The sequence below is a fragment of the Meles meles genome, chromosome X, assembly GCF_922984935.1.
Source record: "Meles meles chromosome X, mMelMel3.1 paternal haplotype, whole genome shotgun sequence".
NCBI lineage: Eukaryota > Metazoa > Chordata > Mammalia > Carnivora > Mustelidae > Meles > Meles meles.
The window spans coordinates 34,344,084-34,367,852 of record NC_060087.1 but is presented as its reverse complement, the minus strand read 5'-3'; the positions used below and the strand labels follow the sequence as shown (position 1 = coordinate 34,367,852).

The 23,769-nt window shown below is 39.8% G+C and overlaps 1 protein-coding gene and 1 pseudogene across 1 annotated transcript in view; both read right to left on the bottom strand.

Moving 5' to 3' along the window:
* Window positions 1–23,769, bottom strand: part of OTC (ornithine transcarbamylase) — a 67,315-nt gene that overhangs the window by 37,642 nt on the left and 5,904 nt on the right. The window contains exons 2-4 of the mRNA XM_045996287.1: window positions 16,426–16,564; window positions 15,076–15,157; window positions 4,669–4,756 (exon numbers count right to left, since the gene is read on the bottom strand). Of these exons, the coding sequence (XP_045852243.1) occupies window positions 4,669–4,756; window positions 15,076–15,157; window positions 16,426–16,564 (309 nt within the window). The remainder of the gene's footprint in view (window positions 1–4,668; window positions 4,757–15,075; window positions 15,158–16,425; window positions 16,565–23,769) is intronic.
* LOC123935466 lies at window positions 1,367–1,485 on the bottom strand (annotated as a pseudogene).

The following is a 23,769-nucleotide window of genomic DNA, read 5'->3' as shown; positions in this document are numbered from 1 at the left end:
GTTGACACAACTCATTGCTGGGGGGAATTAAGCATGTCCTGTGTGGCTCTACAGGGAGAGGACCCTCAGAAGCTTGTGCCTGGTCTCCCGTGGACTTGGCCCCATGTACATTTTCCCTTTGCTGGTTTTGTTTTATATGTTTTTGTTTGTTTGTTTTTGTTTTTGTTTTGTTTTGTTTTGTAACGGATCTTAGCCATTAGTATGACCATATGTTGTGTCTTATGAGTGAATCCTCCTAATGAATTCTTGAACCTGGGGGTGATTTGGGGGACCCTGACACACCAGCTCTTCCACAATATCAGCTAACAGTTCCATCTCAGTGTGCCCCTATTCCCCATTAGCACCCTCAGATTACACAATACTGAACTCAGACTTAGCTAAGGAGAATTTACCCACAATATTTTGAAGAGTGGACAGGTTTTATTCTTATAGTCAAGAAAGTAAAAAGCAACACATTTTATTTTGGATGTGTATTTAGGTACTTCTTGATCTGGTTGATCTTTCCTTTGGTGGCTGAAACAGGACTAACTTGTAAGGGTACTTCTTAAATTATTTGAATATCTAAAATATGTTTACTTGCAAATTTTAAAATATTGCTTGCTGTCCTTCTGTTCCTGAATACATTAAACTTGTTCTTGCCTTAAGCTTTTATGTAGCAGTTTTTCCTGTCTGCAGTGCTTTTTCCCACAGGTTTGCATACCTGCCTCTGCCTTTTCAGTCAGTTCTCAACTGTCATCTCCCTGGAGAGAGGCCTTTCCTGACCACACTATCTAAAGTCAGCCCCACCCCACCCACAGATCACCTTGACTTTCTGCATCATAGGACATACCCCAACCTGCTGTTCTAGTCATGCTTTGTTTAGTGAAAGCCTCCTCCCAATGAAATATAATTTCCAACAAGGATTTTGTTTGATTCGATCAGCATTTTGTTCTCAGTGCTAAAACGATTCCTGGAAGAAAAACTAGGCATTCAATAAATTATTTTTGAATACAAAAATAATTAAATCATTTGACTAAATAATTAACAATTTGGAAACTGCACTTAACAGCTTTTAGGAGGCTAGCCCAGTTTTGCCTTTTTTTTTTTCCTGTTGCCATATTCACTGTATTCCCCCTTACATTCTCCTTTCATCAATGGGCAGTCACTGTTTTCATTTCACCGGACCCCCAAAGTAGCCAGACAGGCAGATTGAGAAGCAACACCATCAGTCAGTGTCAGGTGTGCACCATCTTCTTGATTTGAAAAGGGCAGCACTGTCATTTAAACGTCATCCAATCTCTTTGCATCTTACAAAGCTGGACTTCCACAAAAAGCAAGGAGGCAATTGCTATGGATTGTACGCTGCACATTGGCAGGGTAGATGTCATTAAGATTCACTTCCCTGCTTCTCCAGTTCAATTGCTTCTGTGAAAGGCAGTGGATTTCTCTTGCCTTCTTCAATTTAGATTTATTGAATTTCTGAATTTCAGCCATATCTTGTTTGTCAGATATTTTGGCAGATTAAGCAGTAATGGGGTACACAGAAGAAAGTCAGATTCCATAGAAGCTACTGTGCCCCCCTTTCTGACGTCTCCATTGCCCATTTCAGCCTCTTCTGCACCTGTCCTCAAGGTTCAGCCTTCTGCAATTCTCCCACAAGGAGATCCTGGAGCTCATTTTCTACCACCGAGTTTATGGTTCTATTTATCCACCTCTCAGCTTCATCCAAGGTCTATCTCCAGTGGCTTGTGGACATTTGCATCAGAGATTCAACCTTTAATGCAATATGTCTAAGACCTAATCTAGCACCTGCTCTCCAAAGCAGAAACTCCTTTCAATTTTCTGCTTCTGCTAATGTATACACATATATTTTAAGAATAATAAATCTGAAATCATTCTTTCTCCACTATCAATGTACCCTTCACAATCAGTTATCCTGAAACCATATACATATTTTATTAGCTATCCCTTCTTTGCCATTCCCTTCACTCACACTCTAGCATAGATTGACAGCACAATACCCCAAGATTACTACAGAGCCTTCTAATTCAGGGTTTCGCAAAGTATGGTCCAGGCAACAGAATCATTTAAGGAGCTTGTTATAGATTCCTGAAAACAATCTGAGCTCTCACTGCAGAATTAAAATTTCTGAGTGTGGGGCCTAGAGTTCTGCATTGAGATACACCTCTGTGTAAGGACCACCACTTGATTCACATGCAATGGAGAGTATAAATTGCACCTTAAGGATCAGAAAGCCCTCATTTTATAGAAAAGGAAACTAAGATCCAGGGAAGTTTTCACTTATAAGTCACAGTGATAGGTAAGTGGCAAAGGTTGGACTAGATCTCAACCCTTATGATTTTCAAGCCATGCCTGACTGGTAGCCTTTTAAAGGCCTGCATGGGGGGTACCTGGGTGTCTCAGTCGGTTAAGCATACGATTCTTGATTTTGGTTCAGGTTATGATCTCAGGGTTGTGAGATCAAGCCCCATGTCAGGCTTAGTGCTCAGGTTGGAGTGCTTGAGATCCTCTCGATCTTCCCACCCTCCCACTCTCTTCCTCTCAAATAAATAAATAAAATAAAATATTTTTTTAAAGAAAGACCTGCATGTAATGTTGGCCTTTGGATGGCATTTGGGAACTTTGATTTGGAGAGGGGTTCCAGGACTGATAACAATGGCTTATTGTGCCTAATTTTTTTTTCTTACAAACAATATGGTTTAAAGTGAACACCTGCTTTCCTTCTGAGAATCTGGATTTGGGTACATGTCAAACAGAGGATGCTATATGAACAGCCCCCAATAAAAACCCTGAGTACTGAGTCTCTAAAGAGCTTCCCTGGTTGGCAACAATTCACAGGTGTTGTCACAACTTGTTACTAAGGGAATTAAAGGTGTCCTGAGTGACTCTATTGGGAAAGGACTCTTGGAATCTTGCACCTGGTTTCCCTTGAACTTTGCTACATGTGCCTTTTTCCTTCATTGATTGTGCTTGGTATACTTTCACTGTAATAAATCACAGCTGTGGATATTATGACTGTATGCTGAGTCCATGAATCCTCCTAGTGAATCATCAAACATGGGGTGTTCTTGGGGACCTCATGACATGCAAGCCAATGCTTTCCATAATGTATGTCACTGCCACTCTTATGGGCTATATATGAGGTGGTAGGAATAGTCAAAACAGCATCACCTTAAAGAAAAAAGAGTATGATCTAAATGCTGATTTAGTTGCTAAGCTCCATTACTTTTCTGAGTCATGGTTTTGTTGTCTATAAAACTAGGCCAATAATATGTAATTTTTAAGGTTTTTACAAAGATTTTGATATAATAGTACAAGAAATCCATCTTCTAGGAAGAGCTATTATTTTTATTCAGACTCTTGGATAAGATGGAATGATCAGAATTAATTCTATGGATCTACCTTTATGTATCCATATATCCATGTAGCAGTGGAACTAATTATGTAGACTAAAAGGTTCCAATTACGTTGGAACTTGTGAGCAGATTGTTTTTCTCCGGATCTGCGTAGAGCTCCTCTAAGGACTTGCAGTGGGAATTGTGTAGAGAGCGAGCACAGAAAGAACACATTTATACTCATTCTCAGCTTTCAACCCATGCTTGGTTATTTGTCTATTGCTTTTAGGGTCCTGCCCACTCCACTGATTTCTGGGTCCTGACCTCTTTCTCATAACCAGTCTGCACTCTGTAACCCTTTATTGGATGCTCAGCTATTCTTCTAGCTTTATCATTTTCCAGCCACTACTTAACATGGGACTTATTCACCATCGTTCTCTTGGTTCTCTATGGCAAATCCCCACTAAAACTTCTCTCCTGGATGTACCCCGGGTTTCATCCCTTAACCTGCTTGTAATATTTGCTTTTGAGTAAAGTTTAGTTTACTTTTATGGAACCAGAATTATTAGGCAAATGTAATCCCAGTCAGTGGCAGCATAGTTGAAAGAAAAACTCATTTATGTTTACTTATTCTTTTAGTTCCAAGCATCCAGAAGATGAACACAGCACTTCTTAATACTAACATTGTCCCATCTGAAATAATGCCACTAAAAGGCTTAAAGATGAGTTTATTTCAAATCTCTTTTGCAATTCAAATGGGGTAGATAAATTCTTTAGTCTGACCAACCAGGAATATCCACACTATGTTAGACACCGACACTTTGAGATTTTATATTATAGTAGCTAGTACATTCCTAATTAAGTTGTTTCACCTCTTTATGCCAATCTATTTGGGCTGTTATAGGATTAAATGAGTTAGAACAATGCCTAACACATATTAAATGCTCAATAAATGTTAGCTATTAATAGTATTACTTGCTCTGATGCTAACTAGTTATGAGTCATTGACCATGTCAGTTTCCCTGGACATCTATTTCTTCAACTGTCAAATATGAGTTACACTTGACAGTTTCTAAGTTTCCCTAAGTTTGAAATTTTATAATCAGTAATCTCTTCAAATTACTAAGAAGAAAATTATCTTAAACCACAGAAAGTGACCAGAGGATGAAGGGAGAAGCATTCAGAACATCAGATAAAGGGAGAAAGGAGGAAACAGAGAACAGTACAAAGGATGCTGAGTTGAGGGGGGGGGGAACCTTATTTAAAGAGAAGTATATTTTCTTTTTGAAATTCACCACTTCTGAAATGAGCTTTGAAGAGAAGATTTACCAACCGGGCTGTGTCCATGAGACTTTCATTCACACCCAGATGAATGTCTTGTGTGGTAAGAAAACAAGGGTGTCCTCCCAGAAGCGCAAAGCCTATAATAAAAGAAAAAGAAAAAAAAATAGTCTTTAAAAAAAAAAAGAAAGAACTAAAGTAGAAAACAAAATTATGAGGAATTGGCACCATCTCAATTGAAAAGTCAAAATCATTAAAGCTCTCTATCGTCTCTGCTAGAGAATTCTGTATCCTCAACTCTCCTTCATATGTGTACCCATTTCTCCTCCCTATTGTTCAGAACCTGACAATAATGGGGCATCATTCCCTTTTGGAGGCCATGCCTGGATTTGGTTCTTTAAAATATATGATGATATTCATCCCAGAAAATGGGAAAATAAACTATAGCATGGGATATTGTGGATTACAGTGGAATACTACTCAGTAATAAAAAGGAATGAGCTATTAATACATACAGCATGGATCAATCCTACAAACATTAGGCTAGATGAAAGAAGCTACATACAAAAGAGTAGATGATGTATAATTCCATTTATATGAAGTTCTGGGACAGGCAAAACTGCCAGAGAGTGGCAGAAATTAAAAATGCAGTTGCTTCTGGAGAGGGTGAGTAGCTGGGAAGGAGCATTGGTGAACTTTCTTGGGTAATGGGAATATTTTATACCTTGATCGAATTTGTAGGTCAAAAAAAAAAAAAAAAAGGAAAATGAAGTAAGTAGTTCCTTCTGAAATGGAATGAAATAATTATATCCTACCTAGCTTATACTTTTTAAGATAAGATTTGTTTAAGATAAAGATATAGCTATAAAGATATAAAGATAAAGATTTGTTTAAAAACCAAATGCTTTTTAGCTAGAGGGTACTATGTTCTGACTCTAGCAATGGCTAGTCACAGAACACTACCATAAGCTGACACTTAATAAACATTCTTCCACTGAAACCTTCACTCTAACAAAAGTACAAGAGATATTCTTTTTTTTTAAAGATTTTATTTATTTATTTGACAGAGAGAGAGATCACAAGTAAGCAGAGAGGCAGGCAGAGAGAGAGGAGAAAGCAGTCTCCCTGCAGAGCAGAGAGCCCGATGCGGGGCCCGATCCCAGGACCCTGAGATCATGACCTGAGCCGAAGGCAGCGGCCTAATCCACTGAGCCACCCAGGCGCCCCGAGATATTCTATATAAGAATTTTATAGACAAGGATTCTGAGAGTCAAGAGTTTAAAACCTTGTTCAAGATTGTTTTTAAGAACTTGTAGCCCTAGGGTTTGCCACAGGGGAGCCATGCCCTGAGACAACTTACATTGGAATTTGCAAAGATAGGACAATATGGTGGAACTGGACTCAGTCTTCCTCTGGAAAATCAGGCAGCTGGCCTAGAACCCTGAGATCCCTTGCAGATGTGCTGTGCTACATCCCAGGTAGAATCAGACAACATGAAACACAGTAATGATCCTACTTGCAATGGGTCGTATAGTAAAGAGTCTGACTCCAGTTATGATGTTTAACTACTACTAGTTGTAAAGCCAACCATCACACTTCCTTCTCTTTCTACCCTGTATCTGGGCAAGCTAGTAAGAAAGTGCACATGCTCTTTCCTTTGGCACTAGCAGGAGGTTCAAACTAAACAAGGCCTGCTCTGTGCATGGGAATCTTCACCCCAGCCTTACCTCCTATCCACATCCAGGCCAGTATCATTTCTCCACTCTGTAATGCCACTCTAAGGCCAGCATGGGACACAATCCTACCCTACCCACGAAACCACATTATGTGAGTAACAAACCTGTTCATACCCTTCTGGTACATGTGTGGCATCCTCACCATCAACAATCAAACCAAATTTTGGTGGAAGGCATGTTTCTTCTCTGTAGAGTGATCATAATAGATCTTGGCATTGCAGCATGGTTCTGAAATTTATTCATTCATTCTAAATGCATGTGTTTGGTGATACTCTATGCACTGGGGAAAACATTATAAACAACAGGGTACAAGTCCCTGCTTACATAGAACTTACATTCCAATGGGGAGAGACAAGTGATAAACTGAATGAGTTAATTAAATATGTTGTATGTTAGATGTTGATAAGTGTCATAAGAAAAATAGAGGCGGGGTGGGGATAGGAAATGTAAGGAATATGAGTTGTAATTTGAGTGTGGTCAAGGAAGCCACACTGAAACATACCAGATGGTGGAAAGAAAATGTCCTGAGGTCCTTAGAAAGGAGCATGACTGGCGGGTTCAAGGCACAAGAAGATTGGTAGGGAAGGTGCAGAGTATGTGAGGAGGATAGTAGTAGGAGGTGAGGTTGCAGAAGGTAGGTAGAGAGGAAGCAACAACTTTGACTTTTGTCTGAGTAAGACAGAAAGCCCTTAGAGGGTTGGAGCAGAAGAGTCACATGGTAGACTTATGTTTTCATACAACATCTGTAGTGGGGCAAGGGCAGAAGCAGGGAGACCAGTTCCTAGACCCATTTGCAAAACTTTGGGTGAGAGCTGATAGCTTGGACCAGGATGGTAGCCTCTGAAATGATGACAAAGTTATTGGAGTCTTGATATATTTTGGAAAGTAGAGCCAGCACTCAGCTGGTCACCTTGCTTCATGGGTCATTAAAAAAACAGTAGCAACCGGGGCACCTGGGTGGCTCAGTGGATTAAGCCACTGCCTTGGCTCAGGTCATGATCTCAGGGTCCTGAGATCGAGCCCCGCATCGGGCTCTCTGCTCTGAAGGGAGCCTGCTTCCTCCTCTCTCTCTGCCTGCCTCTCTGCCTACTTGTGATCTCTCTCTCTGTCAAATAAATAAATAAAATCTTTAAAAAAAAATCTTTTCATGTCCTCTGCCCATTTCTTGATTGGATTGTTTGTTCTTTGGGTGTTGAGTTTGCTAAGTTCCTTATAGATTTTGGATACTAGCCCTTTATCTGATAGGAGAAGAATAAATGAAACAAGATGGGATTGGGAGGGAGACAAACCATAAATGACTCTTAATCTCACAAAACAAACTGGGGGTTGCTGGGGGGAGGTGGGATTGGGAGAGGGGGAGCGGGCTATGGACATTGGGGAGGGGAGGCGAACCATAAGAGACTATGGACTCTGAAAAACAACCTGAGGGTTTTGAAGGGTCAGGGGTGGGAGGTTGGGGCAACCTGAGGGTTTTGAAGGGTCAAGGGTGGGAGGTGGGGGGAACAGGTGGTGGGTAATGGGGAGGGCACGTTTTGCATGGAGCACTGGGTGTTGTGCAAAAAGAATGAATACTGTTACGCTGAAAAAAATAAATAAAATGGAAAAAAAAATCTTTAAAAAAAAAAACAAAAAACAGTAGCAACCAGAGAACTTCCAGATTCCACCACCCATTTCCCCACCTGCCAGCATCTGTACTATTCTGTATATATCTGTATATTCTGCTTTCCTTCCTATTAAGCATAGATGACCTTTTTATGTCCTATGTGTGTACTAGAAACCATGCCTCCTTGCATACTCAAGAACATTGCTCTAGCAATTCTTTCCTTTCTCCCTTACATTACCTTCATCATGAAAATTCTCTTCTCATTTTTTCACTCATTAATAAAAAACAAATGCAAATTTTCTCTTGTCCCTATTTCCCCTGCTAAGTAACCCTTTAACTCTTTGCTCCCTCTGCAGCAAAACCTTGTTTTTTCTTTCTCTCTTCAGTTTCTCTTTTCTCATTTCCCTCAAACCTATCCCCATAAGACTTTGCCCCCCAACACTGCACCAAAACTCCTTTCATCAGTTACCAATGATACATCTAATGGCCATTTCAGTTCTCAGTTTTCTTGAATTAGCAGCATTTAACAAAGTTGTTCACCATCTTCTCCTTGATAAGCTTCCTCACACATTGCCCAGGACAATCGTTAAAATTTTGATGTCCCCCAGGCCCAGTCCTTGGTCTTCTTCTCTCCATCTATACTCATTCCCTTTCTAATCATATCCAGTCTCATGGCCTAAAATGCCATCTATATGGTGATGACTCCCAAATATCTCTAGGGTAAATCTCACTCCCATACCCCAAACTAAGAGCCAACTGCCTTCTCAACATCTTTGCTCGTGTATCTATCAGACATCTTAAACTCAATACTTCCCAAACTGAACTCTTGATCTTCCCTTCCATCCTGCTCCACCTGGTCTATCCTGCTTACAGTTACTCAGGTAGAAACCTTGAAGTCATCCTTAAGGTCTCTTCTCTCACCCAATACATCAGAAATCTTTTGGCTGTCCCTTTAAAACATATCCACAACCCCTCTCACTTCCCCCTCCCACTGCTACCACTCTACCCTTGCCTCCATGTATTATGCTCCCTACTGATGGATTTCACTGCTTCTATCTTGTCTCCTCCCCCAACCCCTGCAGTTTATTTTCAACAGAGCCGTCCAAGAGAGCTTTTTAAAATGGAAGTTAGATCATATCCCCCTGTTAAAAACCCTCCAAAGAGGGGTGCCTGGGTGGCTCAGTGGGTTAAGCCTCTGCCTTCGACTCAGGTCATGATCTCAGGGTCCTGGGATTGAGCCCTGCATCGGGGTCTCTGTCCCTCTGCATCCCCCTCTCTCTGCCTGCCTCTCTGCCTACCTGTGATCTCGTCCCCTGCTTGTACTCTCCCTCTCTGTCAAATAAATAAATAAAGTCTTTAAAAAAAAAAACCCTCCAAAGATTCTCCATTTCACTCAGAGCAACACCAAGTTCAAATAATGGAGTAGATGCTTTGCCCTCAGTTCTAGGGACATTCTTCTCCTTGTTTCCAACATACTGTATCATCCACTTATTTATTATGTCTATTGTTTATTGTCTGTGTACCCACTAGAACATAAGCTCAATGAAGGCAGGAATATTCCTCTGTTTTGTTCACTGATTTATCACTCTCAAGAACCTAGAATACATACTGGTACATAGTAAGGACTCATCAAATCCGTATTGAATGAAAGTAGGAGGGATTTTTACTCTAGGGAGGGGACCCATTCTTTTCACTTGCAAACGTCTCCTAGTGTTATTAGCAGAAAGAACAGAATTTTCTATTATGTGAGAAGTGGGCTGATGGGAATTTAGTGATTATATTCCATAATCACTCTTGAGTATTTAATCTGTTTCTAAACAGGGAATATCACCTAAACAAATGTGAATAGCGCACATTTACCAAGAAAGTATTTATTGTGCACCTACTGTATGCCTAGCACAGAACTGAATGTCACTGAGGGTTGGAAACTATGGAGGAGGGTTTGAAACAGTTTAAGACCTCTCGGCAGGTCTGCTCCAAGTCATACTCTTCCTTTGACTAAAAGTTATTTTGCTGTAACGATGCAGGATTAGGGTGCTGCCTTTTCACTTTCCTCTTTGAGCTACAAAGAAGATTCACATCAAGCCTGGACTTAAGAGATAGGAGTAGGGAGAGCAGTTATAGAAAATGTTAAGAAGTGGGAGTCCAAGCCTTCAGCAGTTCTCGAAGGAGATAAGATAGGGGGACATTGCCTCTGAGAAGGAACTTCCTCTGCAGTTGTGGTCACTGGTCAGAAAGGAGCCTCAGACCCCAGTTTAAAAGCACAGGTCAAGCATTTGCTAGCTTACAGGACCTGGCTGGTGATAAGTGCTTCTGGAGAGCATCAGGGATTTGGAGAAGCCTCCAGGAGCCACCATTGCTGAGGAGAGGAGGGCAGAGGGATGGGGCTCGCCTCTCTCTTCACCCTTTATTCATAGAAGTCTGCTTTTATCTGTCATATGTTTATGCATTCGTGTGGGATATTTTTGAACAAAGATTTTCTTCTGTTAATATCTTGGTTTCTACCTGAGAAAATAAGCGTACATCTGATTTTGCTCTTTCCCTCACAGATCTGTGCAAACTTTGGAAGGAGGGGTATAGATAGAATTCATGCACTAGAAATGTGAGGGCTCTGAGGGCTCTTGGTGGTAGAACTAAGGCAGCCATGAGCCTCCCTGTGCTTCTTTTTCATACCTGCAGAATAGCATCACAATTTTTTATATTGTCACCTTCGTAAAGATGATACATTTGAAATAGCTTGGAAAGCATCAGCTTCTCTGTCTCCTTGAAAGTGAAATGCCAAAGTTAAATAATGAAAAGAACCCTCTCTTAGGATGCCTTGTGCGTTTTTTCTATCAGCTACTGCACTTACCGAGATTAATAAATGTACCCCTCTATCTGCTCAATTAATTTGCAATAAAAGAATATAATCATCAGTAGACACACAGGAGAATTACACGGTTTGCCTGCCAGGCATATACACAGAGTGGGGGAGGAATAAATGATCTACAGCTACACACAGCGATGTCGGCACATCTCACTAACATAGTACCGAGCAAAAGAAACCGCACACAAAAGAGCATATGCTGAATGACTCCATCATAGGCAAAAGGAATCTGTAGTGTTAGAAACCAGGATCATGGTTACCCTTTGGTAGGAGGAGTAACAACTAGAAGGAGATAAAGGGAGGGCTTCTGGGTGCTCTTAATGTCCTGTTTCTCTCTCTGGATATTAATTACAAGGATATGTTTACTGTAAGAATTCATCGAACTATATACTTCAGGATTTGCGCACTTTTCGGTAGGCATGTTACACCTTAATGAAAATATTACATGAGCAATTCATATGACTTAAGTTGAGTGGCGAATTTTATTCTGTCCTCTGAGATAAGTAGAAATACGTTTGTATCTCTCCCACTCAGGCTGGGGATGGAATCCTCCAGGACTTGCCTATGAGGAGGCTGGCACAAATCTGAGGCAAGAATAGACAGTTTTAATTACATCCTACTTCCATTCTGAATACCAACATAACAGGTTTTGATGAAGAATTGTGCCAAAGGACAATGGATAAGGCACATGCGCATTATAGAAATGCTCTGCTGTGGTTTTGGTTGAGGTTTACTGTTTCTGTAAACATTTAAAGCAACTCCTTACTCTGACAGATTCTCCTCCTGTTGAGTTTGACTGGGCGCCATGTACAATTAGATTCATGGATATTTATTGAAGATAATGATGACTACTCTGTGAACCATAACTTTTTATGATCAGATGTTGCTTTTCTCATGTATTTATTGTTACAGTTTGCAATTTTGTGCCTGTTTCAGAGAGCTTCTATATAGAAAACCACTGTCTAACAAAATGTTTAATGCCATCTGTGGAAACAGTTTTACTGGAATAAAACATGACTATTACCTGTTCAAATTAAATTAGATACTTAAAAAATACATTTAGTCATAGCTTCCAATCCCAGGTCTGCCATTTATTAGCTATGTGTCTGTGGGCCATTTGCTGAACCTGTTTCTGCCTATTTTCCTCAATGGTCTTGTCCTCATGGAATTGTCGTAAGGATTAAGTGAGATAATCCCCGTAATTAATGTGGAACACTTGGCACAGGGTCTGCACCCAAAGGCTTATTAAGTCTTCCTTCTTGGTTTTATTAATAGCTTAACTACCACATTATATGTGAATGGCAAAACTGATCAGTCATTCAGGGATATTTGACATCAAAAATAGCATAGTGTCTACACAGAGAAAAGTTGTAGAAAACACCAACAACTAAGAAAAATTAATTTTAAAAACCTTAAAATTGAGATACGTACTCATGCCTATGTACTCATCCATTCTTTTGATGACTTCAGAACAAGAACACGTGTCTTAAATACTAATGATAAAATAAAAATCTACCCAACTCATAGAAGGTCAGTGTTATAAAGGAGCAGAATTTGCTAATTACTGACTGGTTTATGCCATATTTATTTTTCCTCATATGTCAACATGATTTCTTAAAGGAGCCATCTTTAAAAAGCAGTATGTAGGGGCACCTGGGTGGCTCAGTGGGTTAAGCCTCTGACTTCAGCTCAGGTCATGATCTCAGGGTGCTGAGATCGAGGCCCGCATCGGGCTCTCTGCTCAGTGGGGAGCCTGCTTCCCTCTCTCTCTCTGCAGGCTGCTCTGCCTACTTGCGATTTCTCTCTCTGTCAAATAAATAAATAAAATCTTTTTTAAAAAAGGCAGTATGTTTTTGTATGTTTTCTTCCTGGGACTAAAAGACAAGGTGACACATTATGGGTGTTTCCCCTCACCCTCCTTTCTTCTCTCCAGGGGCAAGGGGAGTGCATTAGTAAGAACAGTAAACCTGAGATCTGAATCCTGGTGCTATTTGTATTACCAAGTAACTTAATCCCTCTGAACTCTATTTTGCTATATATTTGATGAACCTCATTACTGATTATTACAAGGCAAGAAATGCATGAAGTAGTTGTTTGCTTCTAAACCCTAGAAAGCTCTTATGAGGCACCTGGGTGGCTCAGTTGGTTAAGTGTCTGACTCTTGATTTCAACTCAGGTCGTGATCTCAGAGTTGTGAGATCTAGCCCCGCATCGGGCTCTGCCCTGGATGTGGAGCCTGCTTAAGATTCTCTCTCTGGGGGCGCCTGAGTGGCTTAGTGGGTTAAAGTCTCTGCCTTTGGCTTGGGTCATGATTCTAGGGTCCTGGGATCCAGCCCCACATCGGGCTCTCTGCTCAGCAGGGAGCCTGTTTCCTCCTCCTCTCTCTCTCTCTGCCTGCCTCTCTGCCTACTTGTGATCTCTATCTGTCAAATAAATAAATAAATCTTTAAAAAAATAAAAAATTTAAAAATTTTTTAAAAAGATTCCCTCTCTGCCCCTTCTCTCTCTCTCTCTCTCTCTCCCCCCCTCTGAAATTAATTAATTAATTAATTAACCCTAGAAAGCTCTAATGCTTGTAGATAGGATGAGATTTTTTTTTAATTTATTTACTTGACAGAGAGAGATCACAAGTAGGCAGAGAGGCAGGCAGAGAGAGAGGGGGGAAGCAGGCTTCCCGCTGAACAGAGAGCCCAATGTGGGGCCCGATCCCAGGACGCTGGGATCATGACCTGAGCCGAAGGCAGAGAATTCAACCCCCTGAGCCACCCAGGTGCCCCGATATGATGAGATATTTGAAGAATCAAGTAGTGTGTTATTTGTGGTGCCTCCTCCTTGAGCCTCTCCATTTGTCCATTTGAGCAGTCATGTTATTAATTCAAGGGAGATCTGACAGAGTAGAATGCAGAGAAAGAAAAGAGGTGATATGTGGTTTATGAGTTTCAAAATGGACTTTTGGAAACATAACAGAGTTAATAGTTTGAGAAAAAAGAAATTCTGAGTTTCCATAGCTTACAATTCTAGGCACAAACAGTAGATTTGAAAGAAATCTTAGATAGTCAGAGCCAGTTTTTTCTTCCTGCTTTATCACCTAGCCCCCGATACTGGCACTTGAGAGCAGAAAATGAGGAGCAGGAGAGAAGCAGCAACAGAAACAGAAATTGACGGACCTTTGACACTGTATCCTGTGGTCTGTCCTGCAGGCCTACTACTGAAGGGTGGGAAGCATGATGGAAATTTCAGATGAGTCTGGGGAATCCCAAAGCTGATAACACCCATGTCTCGCTTTTAAGACAGAGCTCTAGGAGACAACACATGTTCTAGAACTCCCTGGCACGCAGCCTGAAGAAAGAAGGAGAGAGAAAGCCTTGCAGTATCTCTGTACCCAATATGACATGGAGAGTTGTCAAGGGGTTGAGAGAGTGAAACCAAGAAACATTTCAGGTCTTGTGATCCAAGTGAAGCAAACTGCAGCCAAGGTCCAATGGGGATATAGAAGTCCCAGCAGAGAGGTGCCTGGGTGGCTCAGTGGGTTAAAGCCTCTGCCTTCGGCTCAGGTCATGATCCCAGGGTTCTGGGATCGAGCCCCGCATGGGGCTCTCTGCTTCATGGGGAGCCTGCCTCTCTGCCTACTTGTGATCTCTGTCTGTCAAATAAATAAAATCTTAAAAAAAAAAAAAGAAGTCCCACCCAGCAGACCCCAGTGTGGATATCTGATGATGATACCCTGATTACCAATGCCCAGATCCCCATAGTCCTGGACATCTTCTTCACATACTCTCCAGGGCTTACCCATGACTGTGAGGAAAGAGAGAGGAGAGCCTACATTGACGAAGGAAACCCTGAAATGATTGAGGATGCCTAACATTGTGGAGATTCTGTTTCTACCATCCTGCAAAATGAGAACAAGCAAGAAAAAATTCTTTACCTGTTAGGAAAAAACACATTTCTTGCCCACATGAGTTTGACGGCTGAGATTTTGTGTCCACTCACATTTTGTACTGAACATGAAAAGCTCTTTGGGACTCGTAATCAAGTCTTCATGGAATTCCTACAGATGATGCTAATCTTTCAGCTTACAGCTTCTTTGAGAATTGGAAAGAACACCCACAAGCTCGCACTGCTACTCCCAGTGACAGTGTTTTCCCTTTGTGCTTGCTAACGAGACAGACAAATTCCCCCACTGGGTGACTCCTCCCAGATCCTCACCCTCTGGCCCCATCCTCAGCACAAGCGCAAGTTTGTCTGTGGACTCACCTGTTTCTGTGGAAAGTCTTGTTCGAGTACTTCTTTTTTCAAAAATCATGCCTAAGGACTTCCCTTGTAATAAGGGCAAATACTGAAAATTAAGGACAAGAATACAATTAAAATGAAAAATATTATATATCCAATATCAAAGATTACGTTTCAAAAGCTATTCTTTACATTATCAGGAGATGTAGAATAATTAATCACTGCCTCCAAATAAGCATTCAAAATATTACTTAAAAAGTGAATTTAAAGTGTTCCTTTTTTCATGTTCTTTACAAGTAGAGGAAGGGAACAGGAAAACTCCTACAGCTTATTGACTTTTAATTAGAAAATATTAGTTGCTCTGGGTTCAACCCGAATACTTGTTCTAAAGTATGCTGATATTTCCGACTGGAACCATCTTTTTACCTATATTCATGGAAACCCATATAGTGTTCAAGGACCTCGACAACGCTTGGTTCAGAGGTGTTTTCTCAGCTAGAGGCAATGCTACTCTGTCACAACATGGGGCATTAAGACTCCTAAACATGAAGCCCCAGCTACACTTTCATCATACATCCTCCTGGGAGTGCAAAGGCTTTGTTTCTGGAAGTCATTTGGAAACAATCTGGAGAGTTAGGGCGGGGGGGTGGGGCTTTCCTCCTTCCTCTTCTCAGAGATAGAGTCTCGATAGGATGAGTTCTGGAACAAACAGATTCCTGCCAGCTAACTTTCTTTACACACAAAGTATGAAGAATAGGCCTGGGGTCTTGGGGACCTTTTCTCCTTATTTCAGGTCTTATATGAGAATTTCAACTCACAGCAGTTGGAGACTCCTGTTTTCTGAACTTGGAGAGCTAGTGAAATAGATAAGAGAACCAAGGTTGTATAAAACTTCCTCAACCAGAAACCAGCTCTTTAAAGTGCTTTTGAATCAGCTTGGAACACAAATATGTTTTCACAGTTAAGCAGCCTAAATGAAGCTGCTGCATTAATTAATTGAAATTGGTTGCCAGAAAAAAAAAAAAACAGTATCATCCTTATTTTTAACTTGATAGAAAATGCACAGAGAAAAGAATGAAGGTAGAAAAATAAAATCTTTCCAGAGAAATGAGTCCTTAGGTCCTGATCCAATTAATAATGGATTTCAACATTCCACATGAAAGAAGTGCAATGACTTGTTATTGAATAACTGATTTTTATGCTTTTTATATGTCTGTACACTCTGTGATAATCAATTACCTTGACTGTGTGGTTTCATTACTTAGCTACTGTTTAGGAATTTTAATATATTTTCTTTCCCCTCTTTCTTTGGAAAGGCTATCTTTACAAAGGCTGGTTGGCAGTATCTGAAAGTAAGATGAAAATGCTCCATACCTCTCCTTTCTGTTTTATCCTGAATTTGAGATCTGCCGATAGCCATAGCATATACTTAATTTCTTCTCCTGTAAAGTTCTTTAGAGTGAGGAGGTCACGACCCTTCAGCTGTACTTTATTTTGTAGTGGTTGTCCACATCTACAAAAAAAGAAAGAAAGAAAATGAAGGAAAATATATATTTAAGGGGAAAAAAAACCCATGGCCTATGGTGATTCGTTGTTTTATTCTTTTTTTAAAAAGATTTTTATTTATTTATTTGACAGACAGAGATCACAAGTAGGCAGAGAGGCAGGCAGAGAGAGAGGAGGAAGCAGGCTCCCCACCGAGCAGAGAGCCTGATGCGGGACTCGATCCCAGGATCCTGGGATCATGATCTGAGCCGAAGGCAGAGGCTTTAACCCACTGAGCCACCTAGGCGCCCCTCGTTGTTTTATTCTTGAAAAAAAAAAAAAAAGCAAATCACCTGGAGCCTCATGTGTCTCTGCAAAGTATTAAAGCATTAAAATTGATATGGCATTGGTTTGCATTTTAGATATCCAATATGTTGGATATTGAGAGAAAAGAGACATTTGAGGAAGGAGTTGAATTCTTGTTTGCTGGGAGTAGCCGTATTAGTGGATTTGCCACTTACTAACTGGCAACTTCAGGCAAGTTACCTAATCTCTCTCTGCACCTGAATTTCTCACTTACTTAGAAAATGAGTATAATAATCTTATAGGGCTGTGAGGATGAAATGATTTAATACATGGAGATCAGATAGGGTCTGCCATATAATAAGCATTTGATAAATTTTAGCTGTTGTCATTGATTGATTATATGATTGATTATACAAACAGAATTTGCAATGTCCTTACAATAGAAAACACTTTCATTCTTTTTCCCCTACTATCTTTCAAAGCTGTTCTTGGAGATTTGTTCTTTACTTGTCCCTGGTCAAATACAATGCGCCTTGTGGCTTTTCTAGTAACTTTCAGAAAATAAAGTTTAAAAAACCCTCTATGCTTATTTTATTCCCCCACAAAGAGTCTCATTAAAATAATATGTAATAATAATAATGATTTTTTTTAACTTTAAGAAATGTACTGCAAATTAACACCCTCTTTCCTTCCAGCTCATGCCTAATTCAAGCTGGACCACTCTAGAGGGAGGAGGGACCACGAGCTGTCTCCTTTATTTCCCCGCCTTTAATCCCTCCAAGTAAAGCCTCGGGAAGGTGAGGAGTTAAGAGTCAGGTAAAGTCTGGTTCTGTTCTAGCAATCTAGCAATGGTATAGGTGCTTGAGGCTGTCTCCTTCTCTTCTGGGGTGTTTTTTGAGGCTCCTTTGGAGAACTCTGCCATCACTGGGAATTTCTCACAGTAGTCCTTGGTGGTGGACAATTACATTTCTCATGCCATCCAAGGGAATGCATCTTGACTCCTTTTGCAGAGATCTCCCCATCCTTCAGGAAGTCTCTTGTCCATCACGTGAAACAATACCATGCTAGGTCTCTTTCTCAGTCTGTATTGGTTCATGGGAAGCTCTTCGTGTTCTGTGCTCTGACAAGAGTCAGTTTCATTCCAGTATAGACTCCCCTATTGTTCTGCCATCAAAACAGCTAGTCAGCCTCTCCCTCTTACTCTAGATTTCCCAGGTAGAGGCCTGGATTTGGCCTATGGTGTCCTCAAGCTCTCCTATTAAAGATATTGATGCCATTAGAGTCACTTTCCCTAGGTTTAAGGTGAGGAGAGAGTACCTCTTCCTGTCGTACACAGTGGTAACACTTTAAAAATCCTCTTCTAATCAACAACCCATCTCTTGGTTTCTGCAGTCCATTTTAGAAGCTGGAAGTGGTCACCAGTGGGTTGCAAAACTAATTCTTGTGTATCTCCTTTGCTCCTGTTTTAGTGGCATAGCATTTTATGTTGGAATGAGGGAAGAGTCAACACTTATTGGGCCTGAGCAGAAACTGAGATGGAAAGAGTCCCATTTTAACATTGTGATGACAATAATTGTTATTTGGGATGATCAGTATCTAAAAGTGAAAACATTTATTCTTTCATTTTCCCAGTGTTACCTCTATTTAACAATAATTATATTGTATACAATTAGAAATTATGAATAACGAAGGGCAAATTGTGGTTCACCACCGGTACTAAACATTAATCTTATTAGAAGTAAAACAACTGTCACAAAATGGTCATGCTTGAACTTCAGCCTAACAAAAGAGCTTGGACTACCTGAGATGAAGAATAAATCCTTTGGTGGGATTTATGTGTCTTGCAATGATGACAAGAGGATAGGTAGGGAAATCACAAATTCACTCAATTTGTTGTTTCCACTGCATGATGTCAGAAAACTTAGACCAAGTAATATTTTACTAAACATCCAACTCTCTGGTAGAGTTGATTGGTTCATTGAGTCTTTGATAGATGAATAGATTTTTTTCAGTTGACTTTTTGTGATGTTAGGTCCTTCAGAGATTCTAGTTAGTAAGGAAAGGAACTTCCATAAAGATCAAGGGTTTATGAGTTAGTTGGCTAATAGTTGATTGATTTATTTAATGTAAGACTAATGACAGGGGCACCAGGGTGGCTCAGTCACTTAAGCATTTGCCTTCAGCTCAGGTCATGATCTTGGGGTCCTGGGATCAAGCTCTGTGTCAGGCTTTCTGCTCAGTGGGGAGTCTGCTTCTCCCTTTCCCACGGACCCTCTCCTTGCTCACACTCCTGCTTCCTCTCTCTCTCTCAAGCATTTGCCTTCAGCTCAGGTCATGATCTTGGGGTCCTGGGATCAAGCCCTGTGTCAGGCTTTCTGCTCAGTGGGGAGTCTGCTTCTCCCTTTCCCACGGACCCTCTCCTTGCTCACACTCCTTCTTCCTCTCTCTCTCTCTCTCAAATGAATAAATTAAAAAATCTTTTAAAAAAAGATACTAATGACATTCAATTCTTTTTTTTAAAGATTGTATTTATTTATTTGACAGAGAGAGATCACAAATAGGCAGAGAAGCAGGCAGAGAGAGAGAGGAGGAAGCAGGCTCCCCGCCAAGCAGAGAGCCCAATGCGGGACTTGATCTCAGGACCCTGGGATCATGACCTGAGGCAAAGGCAGGGACTTTAACCCACTGAGCCACCCAGGCACCCCATGACATTCAATTCTAATAGAAATTAGTGTTTTCAGCTTACATGTGGATCAAAGTTTTGGTTAACATACCTGTTTCAAAGATGTACCATAGCCTTCAACTTTTATTTTATTTATTATTTTTTTTAATTTTCTTTAAAATTTTCTTTAAATTTTAGTTAACATACAGAGCAATATTGGTTTTAGAAATAGAATTCAGTGATTTATCACTTACAACTTTTAAAAATATGTCCTTCATCTACTCTCTAAATTGAAATTTCATTAAAGCAGTGATCCACAATTTATTTTTTATTACAGACCCCAAACATTAAAAAGTTTTGGATATGGATCTACAATGTATGTTTACTTATTTATATAATATACGTGTTACTACCCTAATAGACTGAGTACAAAACAAAACATTGAAAAATGCAGAAGTTTAGACTGAAAAGAATCAAATATTTAAAAAAAATTTTGTAAGTATACAAAAATATACTGGCTAAACAAATTTCTAGAATAGACCTTCATTTTCTTCCTTCCAATGGAACCCTAGTAAAAATCTTACAAAACTGTGTCCAAGATTTGGATAATGCTATTCAGAAATTTGATAATTTAAAGACATGGCAGGCAGAAAATGTTCTTTTACATATGTATTTTGGTTTGGTTCTGATAATGTTAATTAGTGATAATATTAAGCAACACTTGGAATATACAAGTACTGATACTGTTGAGAAGTAAACTCTTAGACTGATATTGTATTTTTTAGAGTCAGTTGGATTCGGGGATCTGTAAACAGGTTTATCATGTCTGACCTGAAGTGGAGGCATTGCAACTTAAACTTTCCCAATTCACAGGGCATGTTTACAAACATTTTTTTTTCCTAGAACAAGGTCCAAGTAAGATAAAATCACAGAGGATAAACTTTCTTGACTCTGTATCTCAAATAAAACATTAATATTCCATGGCTTAAGACTTCCTCCAGTATTATTTTTAAAAGGAAAAAATCTTTGCTGGAAACCCTGCTCCCCAGGATTTAAGAAAAAAATTTTATTATGTTCAGTTAGCCAACATATAATATTTGTGAAACATCGCTATGGTTGTTAAACTCCCATGGACAACAGGAGAAACCACTCATATGCTAATTTTGAGGACTTATTTTTTTGCCCAGAGCTCAAACTCATTCTCCTGGTAATTTTGGAGCCCGCAAAAGCTGAGTCATCAGGGCACCTCTTAAGGGATTAAGAACCCTCCCACACTCTCAGCCCTTGCAGGATTGTGTTGTATCTACTTCCTTCTAAACACTCACAGGACTACAAGTTTCATTCAAGAGAATAGCATGGATCTTGCAATTGTGCGGCTGATGGTCTTGGTTTTGAAAAAGAAAGGAAAGGATGCGTGGAACTTAAATTTTTTTTCTGCCTTCACATAAGAGAAAGCAGGAAAATAATGGTGAAAAAGGAGACCCAACACCACCTTCAGCTACTTCACAAAAGCTCCAAATTCCAGCTCTTATAAGCAGGTGACAGAATGGGAGAAGTAAAAGGTCTCTGGGTGTTTCTCAGATTTGTTCTTCTGCTCCAAGACATTGGGATTAGGGTTAGGTTTAGGGTTGGGTTAATGTTATGCTATTGGGATTGCCTTGTGAGATGAGGCTCTTGCTATTTCTCCATTGACAGATTCAAGTTTAAAGATAAAAGAAGACACGAACATCCTGCTTGAATCTTCCCATTTTGTCCAGACCTTTCATTTTAAAGTTTATGTAGCAACAAAAACCTCATTTCAAAGTATTTCTTTTAGACCATAAGTAATCAGAAGAACACCTCTTTGTGACTCCAGTCTCCACAGGGCAGTTACTGATAATATCGCCTTCCCTTTTGCCCTGGGATTGCACCTTCGATAGGTATTAGCAGATATGCTTTTTCTTTTCTTTTCTTTTCTTTTTTAAAAAATACAGTTTGTTCTGGTTTACATGGTAGTGTGGGACTGTAAATGACCAGTAAGTCTGCAACCATGCAGAGCAACCATAATAATAAGTTGGAAAATTCACAATTGTTCCATGACTTTTAATTTTTTGTCAAGACATTAAACACTCTCATATTGTCAGTTATAAATGTGTAGGGAAATGAAAAAATAGTAAAACAAACATATTTATTGCACCGTAATTTAGAACATTAGCAATATTGAGAATTACAGTGTTTTATTTTTTGTAAAAACTGTCAAGGGTAGTTTGAACCATGCATGCTCTCTTATTATATAGCATATGTTACAGAGCAAACATCTTGTGTATGCTTTGGTGAATTGCCATGCTTTCTAAGTTTGGATCAACTTCCAACATTTTATCCTTTGCACTTTCAATATGTAAAATATCTCTGATAATTTCTTGAATGTTTAAGTGTTTTGCTAGTGTCAGTTCCTCTGGTACACCTTTACACTTTGTGTCACAACCACTTTGCTCATTTATGTCGGTAAGTTTGTCTTTGCTCAAGACCTCTGACTGCATAGCTAGAGCCTCTCAAACAGTAGCAGCGTCAACAATCCCACCATCAGTTATTTCTTCTATAAATGCATTCCCATTTGATTCAAATGTAACTGCCAATGTTTTTTTTTTTATTTCTCTGCTGCATTTTGGTCTCTGTCAGACAGTTCCTACTTTGTTATTCATTTTTATCAAACGGCACATCAGCTTGTCACTGGGAGAAAAAGCAGCACAACTCCACACTTTGTTGTTCATATGTAAACTGAATAACAGATACACAGTGAGCAATCACTAAAACTTGGTGTGACTGGTCACTGACCATGATGTGCAGCTATTATTTACATAGCAATTTATGTACAAAAACACCAGCAATGAGGTTTTTACTTTATGCAACTATTCACAATTAAAATACTATGGCAGCTGAAACTTGAACTGTGTACTTGAAAGACTGGCATTATTTGACTCAACTGCGCTAATTGAAATTCCTGCATATTGGGACCTTGCAAAGGTAGGACTGCCTGTGCTCCAAATGCTTTCTCCTTGTAGGACTCTCACATACCATTCTTTCTATCCAGAACACTATTATCTCAGTAATACTGGCTCCTTCTCCTCCTTAAGCATAAATACCACCTCTTGGGAGATTCCTTCCCTGACTGTATTAAGTAGTCTCTATTTTGCCTTCATTTTGTTCACGATATTTATCAAAATATTTAAATATATATTTATGTGTCTGTTTATATTACTTCTTACCTTCCCATTGAACTATATGATTGATGGCAGGGATCCTACCTGTTTATTTATTAATATATACACAGTACTTATTGCAATGCCTGGGATAGAGTAGGTATTCAATAAATATTTCTCAGGTAAAAGGATGAATGAATGAAATTATGTCTCTGGGCAGAAGTAGAATAATTTGTATAAGAATGAATTCAGCATATTTCTGAGAATGATGTTAGAGAAATTTGCCATGATCAATTTTCAATATTCTGATCAAAGTCTGATGACAAAAAAAAAGATACCAAGAGCCCCCAAAACAGAATTAAAGTTGAGGGAAAAGCAAGGGCCTAGGCTGAACACAAGGATTGAGTGTCATGGAGGAAAACTGATTGTGGCCAAGTGTTTTGCTAATGCTGAAATTCCCCATGGCTCAACTACTCTCACATAGTATTTACACTGCTGGGAAAAATAGTTGGACACATGCACGTGAAACAAGAGCATTATAAACTTGGGGCTCAGGCATAGCAGTCTGAGTCAAATCCAAAACCCTGGAAAACTGATGAGAGGATCTGGTGGGACAAACTTTGCCCATAGCACCATGAGAGCCAAATCCAAAGTGCAGTAACAGTGAACTATACCAATACTTTGGTTCCCTCTCTCCATAAGCCCCTCTTCTACAGAATAAGTCCCCAGGGTTCTTGGGGGCAAAACGGGTGGAGAGGTAGATCCTAGAAATTTTTTTATTTGCATCTCAATCAGTGAAGGGGAGTCGTACTCTTCACCACTGGAAAATCATTAAAGTAGTCACCACCTTTCTTGATTCTATTCAAGAGGTGGGGCAGGAAATGTTTGCATAGGAAAAATAGCTGTTTTTCATAGATATCGAGAACTAACCAGGAAAATTTATCACTGGAAGGAAAGCAAACACAATGGTTCAAGCTTAACTTCCTATCCTGTTTACTGTCTCCTCATAGACCTACTCTTGGCTCTGAAATGGAGCTGCCACACCTCTTTCCTAAGCTATTTAAAAATTCGAGAAAAGTAGAAGAG